Source organism: Gouania willdenowi, chromosome 17 (genome assembly GCF_900634775.1).
Source record: "Gouania willdenowi chromosome 17, fGouWil2.1, whole genome shotgun sequence".
Taxonomy (NCBI): domain Eukaryota; kingdom Metazoa; phylum Chordata; class Actinopteri; order Blenniiformes; family Gobiesocidae; genus Gouania; species Gouania willdenowi.
In genome coordinates this window covers 7,358,625-7,376,267 of record NC_041060.1, presented here as the reverse complement: position 1 = coordinate 7,376,267, position 17,643 = coordinate 7,358,625, and the positions used below count along the sequence as shown (strand labels likewise).

Below are 17,643 nucleotides of genomic sequence, written 5' to 3'. Positions count from 1 at the left end.
TATTAAAATGTTATTCTGTTTCTTTTACTTTTGTAAGTTTTTTTTTTTAATATTTGTTTATGTAACTGATGAAAGTATATATAAAAATAATTCCAAAGTTATTGATTTACTTCAGCCTTCTTTCACTTTTTAAAAGAAATGTTTTGTAAGATATTGTACATTTAAATTGTTTTTATTAAACATTACTTTTAATCTCTGCTTTTCATAGAGTTCCTACACACCTTTACGTCTACATACCATATATAAACTCTAAAATAAATCAACAGCACATATTTTAAACTCTAAGAACTTCTAAAGCTGCTAAACTAAGTCAACAATGAAATAATAGTAATAATCTTTGGTCACAGGAATTATGAAAGCATTTATATTCATATGATGTAAACAATCTAGAGCTGCAGGAACAAACAAAAAGGACAGCTGAGTTGACATTTTTCTTTCACTCTGGTGTCTTTTCAACCTGTTCCCTTTATTCCCAGGGACAGAAGTTGGCAGCCGGAGTTGTTTTTCTGATTAATTGTTCACTCTGAATCGAATAAATGTAGTTCATGATTATTATTATTTTCATTGTAATTAAATTTAATCAATTTTCTTTTAGTATGGCGTCCGATATTTGATGTTTAATTTAAGAAAACGCCCGAGCAACAAACTGATACCGTCGTTGTCATTTTAGAGCTTTTACTTTGAAAGGTCCGAGCGGAACCTGTTGTCCCTGTGTGTAACTTTAACAGGGGCGGGGCCACAGTGACAGTTCTGTTCCGATCCTTTTCTTACTTCACAGATTCTCTTTTTTTCCGCCTTTAGGAACCACTTAAATGTTCGTTAAACTCATCGTTGTGGATGAAAATTAACGAAAAAGACGAAGAAAGTTGCAGCATTTTAGGAAAACAACTTGTTTTGTTTCAACTGGTTTTGAGGAAATCGAGGAAACCAAGCGGTGAGTATTGGCAGCAGCACCGTTATTTTTCTCTTTGTCTGATTTTATAAAGTAAATTATGTTTAAGTTGACGAAAATTAAACAAGAATCAAATTAAAACCAAAATTGTGTGGGTTTGTTGTCTTTTGGATTTATTTTTGAGTAATTTTATACGCTTAAATTAAGCTTTTAAACGCGTCCCTAGCTGCCTTACGTTTACATTAATACATTACATTAAAGAGGGTAAATAAAGTTTCAGAAATACTGTGTATATTCACATTTATGTATATATATATATATATATATATATATATATATATATATATATATATTTATTTATTTTTTTTAACTATGGTTTTATGTTATTTTTATTTTATTCTAGTGTTTTTATTGTCATACTATTTGTCTTATTGCTAATTAATTTAGGAGTGTGGATGCAATTTAGAATGTATGCTTATTTACGTCAATGCTTGCTAAAATATCTGTGATTTAATGTGCACTGTCCCTATCAAGAAAAACCAAAAAAAAAAAAAAAAAAAAAAAACAATTAAATGTAAACATATATATTTTTTAAATGTATTAAATCATATTTGTTCATAGTGTGCATACTATTTTATTTGCCCTTATTTCTAAAGTGTTGTGTATGTTCTGGTAAAATGTGGAATGGTTTCGTCCATTTATTGTGTTTCCTGCGACGCGTTTTCCTCCAACATCAGCAGCTCCAGCAGCATCTGCCGCAAAGCATGCTGGGAAAACTCCAGAAGTCTCTTCCAATATAATAATAATAATAATAATAATAATAATAATAATAATAGAAAATACTGCTTTAGGTCCTGATGAATCATTTTACGATAATAATCTACAAGTATTCATGAATTTCCTTTAAATAAAACAAAGATATCATAACATCTATATATCTGCACAGTATTTTTATATATTTATCTATTTTTTTATTTTATTTTTTGTTTTTTATTAAGTGGTTCTTGACAAGTATGTTTAATAAAGTGATGCACAACTTTTTTTTTATGTGAAATTCTTTTTTAAAAAAAATTAAATTCAGACACGCATTTTCATTGTGAAAAAAACATATCTGATGAGCTTTATCAATGTGAAAAAAACAAATCTGATGTAAATTTTAGATATATTTAAAAAAAATAAAAACCAAAAAAAGCATTAAGAAAAACAGCATATTTTTTGTTTGTTTTTTTTCAAATGATTAAAAATAGATGAAAATAAATTAACAAATGACAAAAAATAACAGAAATCTCAAGCATCAACAAATGCAAAATCCAATAAAGATGAACTAAATGGACAATACAAATAAATACTCCAATCTAACTATGAAGAAAAACAGAACAAAAAGCAAACAAACCAAAAAAGAAAAACAACTGTATAATAAAATATGCGTGAAAACGTCCATTTATACACTTCAACAAGATGGTAATATTTGACTGCTAGCTGCTTTCTACTGACCTGAAGAGGTGTAACTTATTAATATATTATAAATAATATGCATATATATCTTATATTTATATAGATACTGTATATCTTCATAGCAACAAAGTAACTTCTTGAAAAAGCACAAACATAAACTTACATTACCAAAGTTTGAGTTAGTAATGGTTACCAGGAACCATGATATCCATGATAATACAGTATTTACAGTAGCTCCCTCACAGCAATAAAAACAGTCAAATATAGTTGTGAGAATTCTGTAAAGTATTTTTTATATATGATATTTTATAAATAATCTTTATTATTATTATTAGTATTGTCTTTATTTCATTTATTTATTTAGCAGCACACATTAAAGACAAAAGACGTGAATGAAGCCCAAGAGTTCCCCTCATTTCAATAATCACAAATAATTCCAAATTAAAGGCTAACAAATAAAAACTAACAAACTCAGGAGAATAAGATGCACAAATGTTTTTTTGTTATATGAGGGGAAAAAATAGTAAACAAAGTTCACACATTCATATCAGAAAAACACTGGAAACAAAGAACTAAATATTCCTTCTTATTGGTGTGTTTTTTGTCTTTTTTTTTTTTTTTGCTTCGGTTTGTTTTCAGTGCAGGAAACAAAACACTTTGATGAATGTGAATATTTTCTGAATGTCCGTTTACTTATTTACATTAAAACACTTATAAATCATATTTATTTGTGCGTGATTGTACGTTTTCTAATAGAATTATTAATGTTGTATTTTTACTTTTAACTTTTTTTTTTTTGCATTTTGTAAACAATTTTTAGATTCTGTTTGGAATATTTGAATCAGAGTCTCGTGTGTGTGTGTGTGTGTGTGTGTGTGTGTGTGTGTGTGTGTGTGTGTGTGTGTGTGTGTGTGTGTGTGTCTTGTCAGCAGACAAAGAGTTAACAGGAAACATGAGCTCAGAGTCACAGCCCAACTGTTTTTCTATGGTTTTCCCTTTTCTCTGCAGTTTGTTCCCAGGCGTCGTTCCTGCAGGATGTGAGAAAACAACAACCACCACAACAACAACAACAACAACAACAACAAAACCAACAGGAAATCTCAGAAGTAACAAAGTTTGACAAAGGTAAAAATTTAGTTTAACTTTTTTTTTTTTTTTAAGTTTTGCATTTTTTAAACGTCATGCCCAGGTTTTGCACTTTGTTGAGTTGACGTGAGCGTTACTGTACATTAGCTGTTGACTCCAGTTAATCCCTGCAGTTCTGTGAGTGTAGATGGAACTCCTTTAGCAGGGATTACCTCACACGTCTGAGTTTTAATAGATAACGCTGCTGGAGAACAAATCAGGCTTTGCACTTGCAGGCAAAGTGTCTGAATAATCATGGAAAGACAGTTCATGCAAATTTCAGGTTATGTAATGCAGTGGTTCTCAACCTTTTCATCCCACGACCCCCAAAATAAAGGTGCCAGGGCCATCTATAAGGGGGAATAATGGGGGAGCTTATTGGGGGCCCATTCATATAGTCAGAAAAATGATAGTCCATTGTTCTATGAATCTGTGATAACCACATTTATTTATTTATTTATTTATTTATTTATTTATTTATTTAAATAATATCCACTGTTATCCGGGAAGTTTAGTATTACATGTGCCATGTGTCATCTTAAAGATGTTTTAATCAGAAATAAAATGGGTTAAAAGTCACAAAGAATGATGGAAAACGTGGTGAAATGGGTTTTTAAAAACAGAAATTGGTTAAAAGTTGCAAATTAAAGTGGGCAACAAAAAAAATAAAAAGTGGTAAAAAGGTTTCAAAGTGTCAATATCATAAATATATTCTTAAACGTGGCAGAAAAGAAGTACAAGCAATTAGCTTGAACTGGCAAATAATGGTGGAAGCTGAGGTGTTGTTTTGATTAATTTAACTTTTAAATGGAAATCAGTTATTTTTTTTTACTTCATATTATGGTTTAAAATAAACAGCTTTATAAAAATGAATAGAATGGGTTAATAGTCCCCAAACAATGGTGGAAATTGTAGTTTAAAAACCACAGGAACTGGTTAAAAGTTGCAAATTAGAGTGGGCAAAAACGGACCAAAAAAGTGATTCGTTTAACAATTAGTTTAAACTGGCAAATAATGGCCATGACAAATTGTAAATGTGGTTAAATTGACAAAAAAAAAAAAGCATGAAATATGGTGAAAAGAGTTTAAAAGTGACAATAAACGGTCAACATATGTGACATTAGGTGGAAAGGGTTTTTATAAGTGCTGAAAATGTCTTTGAAAGTAGAAAAAAGTGCAGAAAAGGCATTGGAATTTGATGGAGATGTGGCAGAAATGGGAATAAACTGGCAAATATGCATTAAAAGGAGCAAAAATATGGCAAGAAAAAGTGATGAAAATAGGTTAAGATATGGCAAGTTTGGTGTAGATGCAGAAAAAGGTAAAGGAAAAAAAAAAAAAAAAAAAAAGCAAAAATTGGCTCAAATTGTTAAAAAAAAAAATCCAAATGGGGTCGTGACTCCAAGGTTGAGAACCTCTGATGTCATGAATTTCCCATCTTCTACTTTTACATAAAAAGAGAAAAGACAAGAAACAAGCCTAAATAATTAAACTTTTGATTTGTACGCACCTAAAAGTGAGCGAGATGACCTGTTCTCTCTCTCTCTGGGTTGTCATGACACTGTAGACAGTAAATCCTGATTCACGTTGGCCCGTCTCCACCACAGTTACACCAGGACTAAAAATAGTCACCCCCCCCCCAAAAAAAAAAGCCTTATTCCCTTTATTTATAAACAGAAGGAAGCCATGTGACTCAGAGTCACAGATGTTTGCACTGATGAGACTCCAGTTCCCATGATCCCCTGGGGTTTCACCGAGGGTTCATTTCATTGGCCCACAGTTTCTATCACATGGTGTCAGTTTAACTCTGATGTGTTTCACGGATCCACAGAAACAAGAGGCTGCACACAAGCATGGCTCTGTTCTTCTCTGGAGCGACAACAAGTACGTACTGCACCACACGTTCACATCACAAAGCAGCTCCTGATTGGTGGGAAAAAAAGGGGACGTCGCTTTATAGTCTCTACAGTTTGTGTTTCTCTTTGTGCTGAAACCACTTTGTACTTTGTGAGCTGTGAATGCAGTCAGAAAGATCAGCAAAGGGAAACTCTGATCACAGTGGAAGCCTCAAAAATGTGATAATGTGATCTGAGGCTCACGTTATCAACATTCACGTCAGCATTTAGAAAAATGAGCATTAATACAGGAAAAACAAAGAGTTTTTGTTGTTATTTTGTATATTTTTGTTGTCATTTTGTGTATTTTTCCGTCATTCCGTGTATTTTCATTGTTGTTTCTTGTGTTGTGAGTAACTTTTGTGTATTTTTGTTGTCATTTTGTATTATTTTTGGTTTTTGCTGTTGTTTTGTGCATTTTTATTGTTCATTTTGTGAACTTTATTCTGTTATTTTGGTGTATATTTGTAGTTGTATTATGTGTTTTTAGAGTAAACCTCTGTAATTCTGTGTGATCTTTGCTGTTGTTTTGGGGTACATTTGTAGCCTTCTGATGTGTTTGTGGAGAAAACTTTTGTACTTTTGTGCAATTTTCTGTAATTTTTTGTGTATTTTTCTGTCATTCTGTGTGTTTTTATTGTTGTTTTGTTTGTTGTTAGACATTTTTTTGGTATTTTTGTTGTAATTTTGTGAAATTTTCTGTTACTTTGGTGTATATTTGTTGGTTTAGTGTCAACTTCTGTACTTTTGAGCCATTTTCTATCGTTTTTCATATTTTTGCTGTTATGTATATTTTTCTGTCATTTCTTGGTTCTGGAGTCATTTTCTGTGCTTATTTTATGGAGCTGCACAAATTTACACGGAGTTGTCCATGTCTGCTCTAGAGTTTGTGCGTAATGATAAACTATATTTACTTTCAGTGATCTGAAAAGCATTTATCAGACGAGTGGTTTTGTTCTAATGGAAAGCAGCGCGTCGCTCACATTCCTGCTGCTTTGTTTGGAAACACTCTCTAAAGTGGCTCTTCATGCTGATAAAAGTGTTCTTTATTTAGAAACCTGCTTTGATTTCTACCTGCTCTCATGTTTGTTCCTCAGGCTCGCCCATAAAACGAAGGCTGAGATCCAACCATGGCTGTCAGAGGTAAAGTTTGACACTTATTTTAATACAATTCTAAATTCTCTAAAATAAATCATCTGTTTTTGGATCGTTGAACACGTCTGTTCTTCCTCAGTCTGGACACCTCTCTCCTCTCTCCTGACTCCTCCTACATGTGCTACACTGCGTCAGAGAGCGGCGACCCCTGCTGCTGCCGCCGCTCTCCACGCCTCCTCACCAACGGCTACTACGCCGTAGCAGACGACAGTTTCTCCTGGGACCACGACGGGAACGTGTCGCTGTCACCCTGTAAAACCAAAGTATCGTACAAAGAGAACCTGGTCAGGTGAGAAGCCAAAAAACGGTTCTGTTTTTTGACACTTTGTTGGTGTGAGAAAGATTTAGGCTATGTATGAAATGGCATACTAACGTACTCATCATAAGTCTGACATCAAAATTAGTATTACTCAATTGTAGCATGCATAGATTAGATGCACACTACATTGGATAGTATGCACACTACATTGGATAGTATGCACACTACATTAGATAGTATGCACACTACATTAGATTGTATGTACACTACATTAGATGGTATGCATACTACATTGGATAGTATGCACACTACATTAGATAGTGTGCACACTACATTGGATAGTAAGGTATGCATACTATATTAAATAGTATGCATACTACATTTGATAGTATGCATGCTACATTAGATAGTATGCATACTACATTGGATAGTATGCATAATACATTGGATAGTATGCAAAGGTTGAGTCACGCTTAATCAATTCTGACTCAATTGTAGTATGCATACTACATTAGACATGCATTTAAAAAAAAAAAAATCTTCTAGTACTTAGAGTAATTTTTGAAACACCTTTTTGTATTTAATCACTCTGCCTACAAACACCAATCTTGTCAATCTACAGCAAATCTACAGTTTCCATGTTATCCGTGTGATTTCATTATTACTACTTTTGCAATTTGGACTAACTGAGTTAAACTTGGACATTCTTGCTCATAATATGTGAAGGTTTCATTTATTCAGACAAACTTTTTTCAGGAAATTTACTTTGATCTCCTGACATGTTTCGATTGCCAACTGTCAGTCTTCTTCAGACATCAAAGTGAAAAAGTTAAACCTTAACATATCATTAAAAAATAATAGAAAATAAATTTTCTGGAATTATTCTTGCACATATTAAAAAAAAAAGACAATTTCTTCTATGTTTCTGAGTTTGATGAATTTAGGTTTATGTATTTAAATATCTGTTAACGTGAGTATTTACACCAGGCTGCTTCGCTCTTGTTCAGTGGTTCAGTTTGTAGGTGTAGAAAATACATACATAGCACTGCGTGAAGGACACTGAAATGCTCACCTTCGTGGGCGTGTCTGTTTACATGTCAATCACGGCAGAGAGCTTCCTGGAGGCGCGGCTTCTCCAGCTCAGTGCCGCGTCAAATTCGTCATCAAAGTGGGAACGCGTCATCAAATTGGAGCGAGGTGTTTGGGCTCACCCTGCAGTACGAAAGGAGCAAATCACCCTCTAACTAACGATTGAGGGAATCAATGAAAAAAACACTTTAAGCATGTGTATGAAGCCCAAATAGCACTTTATGATGTTTAAAGCACAGAAAAGTTAATTTAGCTTAAGATGGGCCCTTTAAGAGTCGTTTATTGAGCTCAGACACAGTCCATAGAGAAGCTATGCTGAATAAAAAGAGGAGGCGTTATGCTGGAACAAGGGCCGTCTGTGAAAACTGTCTAATCACCATTTTTCCCAGACTTTGCAAGAGGAGTAACGGACACAGTTGAACAACAAGGATGTGATACATCTGTACTGACATCATCCTCTTCTGCCAATCAGAATGAGTCTTGTGAAATCGTTTAACGACTTGTGCGTTCTTCATGTGTGACATCAGCTCTTTCAGAGCAGGGTGTGATGTACGTGTTGCTTCCTGTGCTAATGGACCACTGCACCTTCAATGGGAGATGGCATTTAGTTCTGTTTATTCTATTACTGACCCTGTTTTGTCTTATCGTGGTTATTTTGTGTAACCGTTTCTTTTAAAGGAATTTTTTTAAACATTTTTTAATGTTCTTTTTCTGGTTTGTGAACATTGTGACATTGTCCCACATTGTGAAAATTTCTCTTTGTTTTTGTTCATAGTCAAATACATCAATAAATTAAAAACATAACCTCCTTGGCAGGAAATAAAGGGATTTGTGTGTATTTGTGGTCAGTCGGTCAGTTTACCTGTGATATATTTCTGTTGTGTATTTGTGTGTTTTTAGAGACATTTTGCATGTTCTTGTTGTCATTTTGTGTATTTTTGTTGTCGTTTTGTGTATATTTGGGTTTATTTTGTGTATATTTATTGATGTTTTGTGTGTTTTTATTTTAGAGTAATTTTTGTATGTTTTTCAATCATGATTTGTTCTAATTTCGCCTCGCTTTGTGGTAACAATGAGTTTTCCTGTTTTTTCTATAACAAAGTTTATTCCACGAAGTCATTTCCTGTTTAAAATACAACTTTTGTTTCATTCTCAGAGTTTTCCGCCGCAGACGGAGGCCTCGCAGCTCATTGGTCGGTCTCCTTAGCGACGTGACGGAGAGCTGCCAGTCATGGCTGGATGAGAAGGTCTTCGGAGGAGTGTTTGGGACGGCTCAGAGACACAAGCAGGACCAGGACCAGGACCAGGATGAAGACCTGGACCAGTCCAGGGACATGGACATGAACTGGAAGAGGAGCTCAGCTGTGCTGGACGAGACTTCCTGGAACCCAATGAACAGCACGGAACTGGAAGACAGCCGCACCTTCACCTACGGTGGGTCACAGATACACATACTGTACTTAACTAGTTTTTTTTAAACAAATATCTGTACTTTCTTTTCTACTCCTTACATTTTAAAAATGAGTTGGTTACTTTTAAGACCTTCGAAAATGACATCAAGACGGAAAAAGACAAACCAGCCACCGTGAAGCTGGAGGAGAAGCCTGTGACGTTTTATTTACGTACAAATTGTATCTATAATGTGTGCTAATTTCTCTAGATGTTGGTAACAGATTTAATTTATTTACATGTACCAGTTTTCTACACGTTCTTAAATATGTCAAATCTAAGCTGCTCTGGGTTTAATTGAGAATTTTCACTTTTTTTTTCTTTCTTGACACGTTTTATTTACTAATTTTATTTATTATTAATGCTAAATTCTCCAGATGTTCAAAGGTAACAATGAAGAATACAATATATGAAATTTGCTGGTTTAAAAACCCCTGTCTTATTATTGAAGGGACGTTTGTTTTACTTTTTACTTTTTTTTACATTTAGTATTATGTACTTTTTAACTCAAGTAAGGGAGCAACTTTAATACTTTTACTTTTACCAGAATTATTTTTTATTCAAGTATCTCTACTTTTACTTGAGTACTGAAAATGAGAACTTTTGCCACCTCTGAATAGCACAAAATGTAAAAAGTTTGATCCTATTTTAAATCTGTACCTCTATGTCAGAGGTGTTAAACTCATTTTAGTTCAGGGGCCAAATACGGAGCTGTTTGGTCTCAAGTGGGCCACAGATTTTATGCAGGAAAACGAGTAATTTCAACATTATTGTGCCCAAGTTTACACATTAAATACAGAAAAAGGAATAAACCGACAATATCCAAGCAATAAGTGATAGATATCAGTCCCAACAGGGTCTTAACTTTAAATTTCCTAGTTTTTGGGGCCAATTTCTATTTAATTAAGGGGAATATTTTCTCATAATTTGAGTAAAATTGAAGAATTTTGTAATAATTTTACTGTTTTTAATGACTACAATCCTGCGTTATAAGCACCGGGAGTGTTGAGTTTCATTTACACAATGATTCATGTCATTTTGACTTTCTCCTGCGGGCCGAATTGGATGCTCCAAAGGGCCGGATTTGGCCCCCGGGCCATGAGTTTGATACATGTGCTCTGTGTTGTTTTTTATTTCTCTAAACAGACCCGACCGATTTCCCACATCCTGCAGATAAAATGTTGTTACAGGAGGAGATCACCTCTGACCTCTGTCCGTCACAGCAGCAGTTCAGCCAATCAGAGGGAGGCCTCTCAGAAGTCCCGCCCCTCTCTCCTTCCTACACCAATAGCTGCTGCTGTCAGGCGTCACATGAGCACACAGGTCAGCTTTGTTTGAAAAATGTATTTTTGTCTGTTTGTTTTTCCAAAATCTCACCTGTAAAAGTACATTTCATTGGTTTAAAAAAGTATTATAATTATGTCACTATCATCAATATCAAACATAGATTTTAGAATTTATTCTTGGTAGATGTTGAATCTTCTGAAGATTACTCAATTATTTTGAAATCACCTTCTATAATGAATTATATGAAGGATGAAAAAATGTCATCGTCTGATCTGAGGGACACATTATAAACATTTAGAATAATGACCAATCTGAGCATTAATACACTGGGAAAAAATTAAGTTTTTGTTGTTGTTTTGTGTGTTTTTGGTCACTTTTTTTGTTTTAGTTGTCGTTTTGTATACTTTCCTGTCATTTTGTGTATTTTTGTTGTTCCTGGCCTAAATTTTGTTTTTGTTTTGTGTAATTTTAGAGTCACTTTGTGTTTTTTTTAGTTGTTTTGTATATTGTTTTTGGTCATTCTGTGTATCTTTGTTGTTGTTTAATGCATTATGAGTCACTTTGGGCATTTTTTGTTGTTTATTGTGGATTTTTGTTGTCGTTTTGTGTGTTTTTAGTCATTTTGTGTATTTTAGTTGTTGTTTTATATATTTTTTTATGATTGTGTGTTATTTATTTATTTTAATAATTATTATCATGAGTACTTTGGTGTATCTTTGTAGTTGTTTTGTGTGTTTTTAGAATCTTTTTTTGTTCTATTGTTGTCATTTTGTATATTCTCCTCTCATTTTGTGTATTTTTGTTATTGTTGTTTAATGTATTATAATTATCTGTATTTTTTGTCGTCCTTGTGTGTATTTTTCTGTGATTTTTGTGTGTTTTTGGAGTCATTTTGTGCGTATATACTCCACTTTCTGGTACTTTGTGATGAAGTCATGGCTTTATTTTCTGTTTCTGATTCTTAACGTCTTGTTTCAGGGTGGACGATGAAGGCCGTCCTTCTACTGACCTTCATCGTCTTCATCCTCACAGCTGTTTACTCTGGGTAAAACATTTCTTTTTTCTTTTTAATGAATAATTAGTATTTCTCAGTTCCAAGATTTTCCTCGTTGTCGTTTGAAAATCTATATTTTAAAATGGTTTTATTTGTTGTAATTCCTACAGTAGAAGAAGAAGAATGATTTAACCTCTAATGTGTTTCTCTTGCTGTAGCTGTTTGTGGTGGAGTGCGACAGCAGCGTCAACTGTCTTTGGAACGATCGCAACATTAATGCGTGAGTGTCACACTCTGGCCGTGTTTTTGTTTCAAACACATCAACCTTGTGGATCAAAGTGACCCAACCTACGAGCATTTAGAATAAAGACAACAAAGACATTTATATCACGTGTCTGTGCTGTTGTATGATTAAAACAGAAAGTAAAACGTAACATGTGACTAGAGCGTGTAATGCAAAAAGTCACCAGCAGGAGGCGTTGAAGAATCATTTCAAAGAGCTGAACAAAGGGATTTATTGATTTTTTTCCAAACTGATCCAGAATCAGTTATTGATCCAAATCTTCCCCAAAATCTAATCACACGTTCCTTATCCCATCTCGGATATTTTCAGAAAATTTCTTTAAAATCCGTCCATTGTTGTTTGAGTTAGACCGCTCACAGACAAATTATTAATAATAAATAACATAACCTCCTTGGCAGACGTAACAAAGAGATTTGTGTATATTTGTGTCGTTTGGTGGGTTTTCCCTGTCATTTATGTATATTTTAATTGTCAATTGGTATGTTTCTGCAGACATTCTGTGCTTTTCTTTTCATTCTGTGTGTAATTGGGTTAATTTCGTGTATATTTGTTACCGTTTTGTCTGGTTTTGGGGTTATTTTGGGTATTTCGGTTGTTTTATGTGTATTTGGGTTTATCTTGTGTATATTTGTTGCAGTTTTGTGCATTGTTGGAGTCAGTTTTGGTATTTTTTCTTGTAATTTTGTGTATTTTTAGATTCAGTTTATGTATATTTGTTGACGTTTTGTCTGGTTTTGGTGTTATTTTGGGTATTTTTGTTGCTTTATGTGTATTTGGGTTTATCTTGTGTATATTTGTTGCTGTTTTGTGGATTGTGGGAGTCAGTTTTGGTATTTTTTCTTGTAGTTTTGTATATTTTTGGATTCAGTATTTGTTGACGTTTTGTGTATATTTGGGCTCATTTTGTGTATAGCTCTTGCCGTTTTGTGCATTTTGGGAGTATTTTGGTTGTACTTTGGTGTCCTTTGGATTCATTTTATGTATTTTACATGTCATTTTGTGTATTATTGGAATCATTGTGTAAATTTGTTGCAGTTTTTTGTGATTTTGGAGTCATTCTGTGTTTTTGTTGTGGTTTTGTATGTTTTTTGAGCCATTTTGTGCGTTTAAGTCGGCACAAAATTAGAGTGAGGGGCCCATTATTGTCTACTCTACATTATTGGTGCTTAGTACTTTGGTAGTGCTTTAGTGGTACCACTAGGGGTCACTAAACCTATCAGACTGCATTCATAGATATATTTTAAAAAAAACCTGACTTGATCTTGTGATAATTTTTAGTTCTGACCAAGTCGGGTCCGATGGGCGACTGGAGAAAGGCTAAGACAGAGGTACGTCTCAAACACGCCCGTAAACACTCTTATTTTGTATTTTTAAGGATATTTAGAAGAAAAAAACATTTTAAATGTGTTAAAAAAACAATGAGTTCTTAAATTCTGTCTTTTTAGGACATCACATCAGGAAACGAGTAAAGAAAAGCTCTCCGTAGGCGAATTCTGGTATTTGAAGAGATGTGAAGACACTCCGTAGAAACATTTAATCCACTTCCTGTTTGCATGTAGGTTGCACCTAAAGAACCAAGTCGTGCTGAAATCTGGAGAACATTTCACTGCAGTGCCTTTGTGAAAGAACATTTTCTATATCAGCCAATAGGGATGACACGCTTTGACCTTTGATTTATTTATTATCAAAGCCAAACACGCCTTTGATCTGAATCATGAGTGTGAAATAATGTCACTTTTAACGTCTCGCTCTCAAAGGCTGATCTGTTGTTGAAATGCTGAAGGAATTCATAAACGAATGACATGAGTTACTGTAGTTTATTTAGCAGCTAGCTAAAGATTAGTAGCTGATTATCATGTTTGATAAGATATTATGTTTATACTTATTATTATATTGTATATATTTAAAGTTTGTAGGTGAACTTGGCTTATTTTGCGTTGTCTAATTTAACACGAAACCAAATAAATTGAAAAAAAAAATCAGTTTTAGAAACAGTCTTAGTCAGAAGTCTCACTTTCAGCTTTTCTTTTTTATTTGTTTTTAAAACAAAGACAGAAAAAGAACTAAATCCCATCTAAATGTTGTACCTGCCTGTTACATATTTTGAATAACACCAAAAAGAGTTTTGCTTCAAATACGAACCTTTTCCCAGTGTTGGGAGTAGCTGGTTATTTTTCTAATATATTACAGTAATATATTCCTTTTTGAAGTAACTCAGTAGTGTAACTCATTACAAAAGTGAAAGGTGGTGTAATATATTACTAGTTACAATTAAAGTAACTCAAGTTACATGCAAATTCAATTTAAGTGCATATTTGCAAATCATTAAAGTCAAATGTAACTTCATTACAGAAGGTGAAACTCAAATAAATGCATTACTCATCAACTCAAATGTCAGGCTTTTGAAAAGTATTACATTTTATGCACCTAATACTAGGTTAAATGTCCTTTATTATTGTCTGTGAGCCATATTAATCAACATTACACTAAATAAAGGCTGAAAATATGTCACTCGATGTGTAATGAATCAATATAATATGTAAATTTCATTCAAAGTATTGAACTTTGTTATGATATTCTCATTTTCTAAGCCGTAGCCTACTACCTGTATATGCTAAAATGAATGTAATAGATTGTTTCCATAGCCTGGGTTTGGTAGAAATGATTCAATGAATTATGAATAATTTTCAGTGCCTTTTTATGGACCAGCAGTGCAGAGACAGTGTATTAACAGTGTAATAATACAGAATAATAAGGACATGGCTGCAGGTGTTTTGATTAAAGTAAAAGTGATGGGAATAAATGTCTGAAGTGAGACAGAACGACGACTGAAAATATAATAATCATATTTAATTACGACATGTTTGGGCCTGAAAATATGAGCCAAGACTGAACAAACCAGAAATGAGCTGAGCTTCAGTTTGTGTGAAACTTTAACGTGTGTGAGAACATTTGGAGCTGAAATATAAAGATGTTTTAAATAGTGGTGGTGGTTCCCACTGACACGTTCCAGGACTGTCATGGAAATCTGTCCAATGATGTTGGGAATATGCAGGTTGAACGTCAGAGCCGTTACTTTTTTCTTTTTTTTTTTTGTCCTACCTCAACTTTTCAAACACCATGTGGTGAAAAAAGGTCCGAAAGCTCATCATGTAAAGCTGGTGATTTAGCATTAACTTTTTATTGTCAACGTTTCTCAGTCACTCGTCCTTAGTAACGTTGATCAAAGCACAGACTGTTTAGAACGAGCTCCTGTTTTAGAGGTTCATCTTGTTGTTTTTTTTTTTATCAGTAGCAAACATATATACAGTATATACAGTATGACTCTGTGCAGCTGTGGAAACACACAGACTTCCTGTGGTGGAACTGCACAACGTGTGTTGATATTTAAACAGAGAAACCGTTAGAAACTCACAACATAAAACTGGGAATTTATTTAAAAACTAAAAAAAAAAAATGAAGAGCAGATGCACCTTAAGGCCAAGGTTGGGGGCTTGGAATGCTGCAGCGACATGCTAGATCACATGTGTCAAACTCATTTTAGTTCAGGGACCAAATACGGAGCGGTTTATTTTAAAGTTGCAGTCCGCAACATTCAGATCCCTCTCTCCCCCTCCCTCCCCACTCCTCTCTTTCACTGCCTCCAAACTTTCCAACATTAGAGTAAAACACACGAAATGACAGTGAAACAACATACAAAAACAGACACAATGTTATTCTTTCTGATAAACTGGGTTGGATACTCCCATGGTTTAACTCGTAATAACCTCTGATCTCAGCTTTTATTTAGTCCAGTTTGTGATGATCCTTCAAACAAACAATAATCTCTTTAATTCTAATCTAAGGGCATCTATAAACCTAACCAAAATGTATAGTTTTAGCATTAATTATGGTAATATGAAGCCAGATTGGGCATTAATTAGTTTGAGTTGAATTAAAAAGAGCTAAAAACACTCCGTTTTTAAGTCCAAAGTCAGTCAAAGTGTTTCATTTTGTCATATTTTGTTGTAAAAACGTATAGCGACTGCCCTCTATTGGTCTAAACCTGGCTATTACAATATAATTTTGCTATTGGTTGAGACGTTTCCCTACGTCACGAACCAGCACAGTTAGCCCCGCCTCTTCTATAAAAACTAGCACCTGTGGCCTCTGACTGCAATCAGTGGTGAGTAGATTCATGATTGAGAGAATTGCTAATACTGGGCTATATTGAGCATTAAGTAGCTAGTTAGCATAGCATAGATTGTTCTTTGGAGATTTTAGTTTCTAGACTGCGCATGTCCTAACTGCTCCAGGAGCCCCGCCCATAAACAAGGCATTTTTTTGAATTTCCATCCAAGACTCAAAACCTGGGGTTTAGTTACTTTTTAAAGGTTAAGATCGTCGGACAAATGAGCAAAAAAATAAATAAATTAAAAACATGTTACATGCTGCAAACCTTCAACCCAACCCTTCAGAGAATTGATTTATTGTCACCAATATCAAGTAAACATTAAGCTAATGCTAATGCATTAGCTTAACGTTTCCATCACTTCAGTTGTAATGTTTGCTAAAATTGATAGCATCATCAATCCTGTTGAGTCATGAGAAAGTTTAACTTGAATGTGCAACTAAAAAAAAAAAAAAAAAATCAACAAAATCCAAACGAATGATACTACTAATAAATACTATTTATCAAATTTAATATAATTTATCCATTAGTTCAACAGTTGATTGTTGTTAATGATTAATTCCCTTTGTTTGATTCACTTCAAAGTGCCAAATCTGTCTAAAGAACTCAACGATAAGTAACTGTGTGATCAAATATATTTTAATATGGCTCTGCTTCTTTTTGAATGTGTATTTTTGTGTAATATTTGATGTGTGGGCTGCTGTGTGAAGCTTTATTAGCCTGTTTTAGCAACTCGACTCAGTCAGGGTTGATAAATTGGTTTCTGGCCTGGATTCCGGTACATACGCTGAAAAACAGAAGAAAGAAGAAAAAATAAATGCATGAAAAACTCCTAAAAACAGAAAAAAAATAAGAATTGTCCAAAAAACGTGAAAAACAATGGCCTGAAAAATAAACAAAAAAAAAAATTCAGAAAAACAAATGATTTTTTTTTCTTCTCTTTTTAAGTGATTTACGCTTCTGTACAGATCAGTCTGTTTGTTTCCTACAGCTTTAAATACTGTACGTTTAGGAGGCAAAGATTGTGCTGTGTAAAAGATAGGGAACATAAAGGCAAAAAAGGTGAAACATGATTTAATTTTTTTTAACTTGGATTTTTTGAGTTTTCAGTCAGAAGTGCAGATCCTGTAACTTCTAAATGATGTGCATTGTTTCTTTGACTGCAATGGCAATATGCTGACGATAGCACTTATACTTTTTTTAGTATTCACTTTATTTGTGTGTAACTACTGTGAAAAACTCATTTTAGACCACACCCACTTAAGGCACAAAGAAGACTTTTGAGCTGAGTAGAAAAAGAATAAATATGATGTCATGTAAAGTGTTTTCAAAGATGCTTTAGTTACAGTAGAGACACTTTAAATGTTTGGATCATGATGATAAAATTCCAATTTTGAGTGGTTGTGATGGTGTATTACGTCTTCTCTGCCCTTTAGTGGCGCTGGGTTTAAGATTTGAGCTTTACAGTATTATAAATATAACATATATTTAGTTTCATTTATCAAAGTTATTGTATGTGATGCATTAAAATGGTTATTCAGAGTAAATGATGGTTCTGGTTTTTTAAT

General features: G+C 33.7%; 1 protein-coding gene across 1 annotated transcript; it reads left to right on the top strand.

Annotated features, from left to right (window-relative positions):
• The first annotated feature begins 725 nt into the window (after window positions 1-725).
• tmem71 (transmembrane protein 71) lies at window positions 726-16,934 on the top strand. Its single transcript, XM_028473639.1, has 11 exons — window positions 726-934; window positions 3,356-3,472; window positions 5,304-5,356; window positions 6,465-6,510; window positions 6,602-6,811; window positions 9,027-9,304; window positions 10,466-10,642; window positions 11,585-11,651; window positions 11,819-11,880; window positions 13,183-13,232; window positions 13,350-16,934. The coding sequence occupies exons 3-11, from the start codon at window positions 5,326-5,328 to the stop codon at window positions 13,371-13,373; spliced, it is 945 nt and encodes a 314-aa protein (XP_028329440.1). The 5' UTR covers window positions 726-934; window positions 3,356-3,472; window positions 5,304-5,325; the 3' UTR covers window positions 13,374-16,934.
• Window positions 16,935-17,643: the final 709 nt, after the last annotated feature.

Bases quoted from the DNA above. Each gene is read 5' to 3' on its own strand.
- tmem71 (XM_028473639.1), top strand. From the start codon at position 5,326: ATGGCTCTGTTCTTCTCTGGAGCGACAACAA. The intron at 11,652-11,818 runs GTAAAACATTTC...CTCTTGCTGTAG, and splicing joins CTCACAGCTGTTTACTCTGG to CTGTTTGTGGTGGAGTGCGA. The intron at 13,233-13,349 runs GTACGTCTCAAA...CTGTCTTTTTAG, and splicing joins GGAGAAAGGCTAAGACAGAG to GACATCACATCAGGAAACGA.